This window comes from Etheostoma cragini, chromosome 19 (genome assembly GCF_013103735.1).
Source record: "Etheostoma cragini isolate CJK2018 chromosome 19, CSU_Ecrag_1.0, whole genome shotgun sequence".
Classification (NCBI taxonomy): Eukaryota; Metazoa; Chordata; class Actinopteri; order Perciformes; family Percidae; genus Etheostoma; species Etheostoma cragini.
Window position 1 is genome coordinate 1,231,237 of NC_048425.1, and position 1,136 is coordinate 1,232,372.

A 1,136-nucleotide genomic window follows, 5' to 3' on the forward strand; every position below is an offset into this window, starting at 1 on the left:
TTGACGTTTTTCCATTAAAAAAAAAAAAAAAAAAGCATAAATAATGACAATGAATTTAAATGTAATGAAAGGTAAGTTGTTATTTTTAAAACAGCAATTTTGCATAAAATATAGAACAATAGGACAATATTATAATATTAAGTCTGTTTCAGTTATCACAGTTTTGAATTGATGTTCACAAAAATTGAAGAGATTTGAGCAAAAAACCTTTAACACGAAATATAAAAATATAAAACGTAAGTAGTGCAGAAGAAGAAAAAGAGGGGGAGGGGGACGTGGTGCACAGGTCCTGACTATATATAAAATAGTTAGAGAGATAGAGGGTCTTTATTTCCCAATAAATTAAACATAACAATCAAAAACAGGTCTCAGGTGTGTGTTTCTTGGATGGTAACGTCAGAGTGGGTGAACAGCGACATCTAGTGGTGAAAAGGGAGAAGCACATACACACACACCCAACAGCAGGAACTCTGCAGATAAACGGTCTTAACCCCACCCCCCCCCACACTGACATCCCTCCATCAGTGCATGTCTAGGTCCTGAGCATGTGTGTGTATTTCAGGCCTGTGTGTAGTGATTACTAACAAAGTGTGTACACAGAGTGTAAATTGTCATTTCCCCACTGGGGATCAATAAAAAGTATAAAAACTAAAAATAAGGCACAAACGTGGGATTCATATTTTTCCCCAAATCGTGCAGGCCTAGCAGGAGGTCAAGTGGCACCTCTCCAGCTACCAGTCCACCACCGTACGGGGGTCCCTACGGGGACTTGAACCAGCACCCCTCTGGTTCCAAACCCAACTCCCTACAGAGTGAGCTACTGAGGCCCCCCCTAGACCAAAAAGCCCGGGGATCTTCAAAAGCCCTGCTCCTCCCTTCCTCTGAGAGGTCAGGTGGTACGGCCCCATGACGACCCGGACCAGCTGCTCCAGCAGAACAGGGACCGGACCCAAAATCACGAATTCCTCCGAGTTGCCGTGGACGACCTGAAGTTGCCCAACTATACGCTCTCAAGCTCGAGACCCGACGGAGCGAATGCAGGCTGGAACAAGAGCATGAGGGAGGAGTCTGACTACGCCTTCAGGCCTCGCTCCTCTCCTGCACTGTGACATCTGATGTATGATTATATAACCTTC

At 44.5% G+C, this 1,136-nt stretch overlaps 1 protein-coding gene across 1 annotated transcript in view; it reads left to right on the forward strand.

Moving 5' to 3' along the window:
- Nucleotides 1-1,109, forward strand: part of si:ch211-149b19.3 (protein phosphatase 1K, mitochondrial) — a 7,269-nt gene extending 6,160 nt beyond the window's left edge. The window contains exon 6 of the mRNA XM_034857322.1: nt 889-1,109. Coding sequence (XP_034713213.1) covers nt 889-1,109 — 221 coding nt within the window. The remainder of the gene's footprint in view (nt 1-888) is intronic.
- Nucleotides 1,110-1,136: the final 27 nt, after the last annotated feature.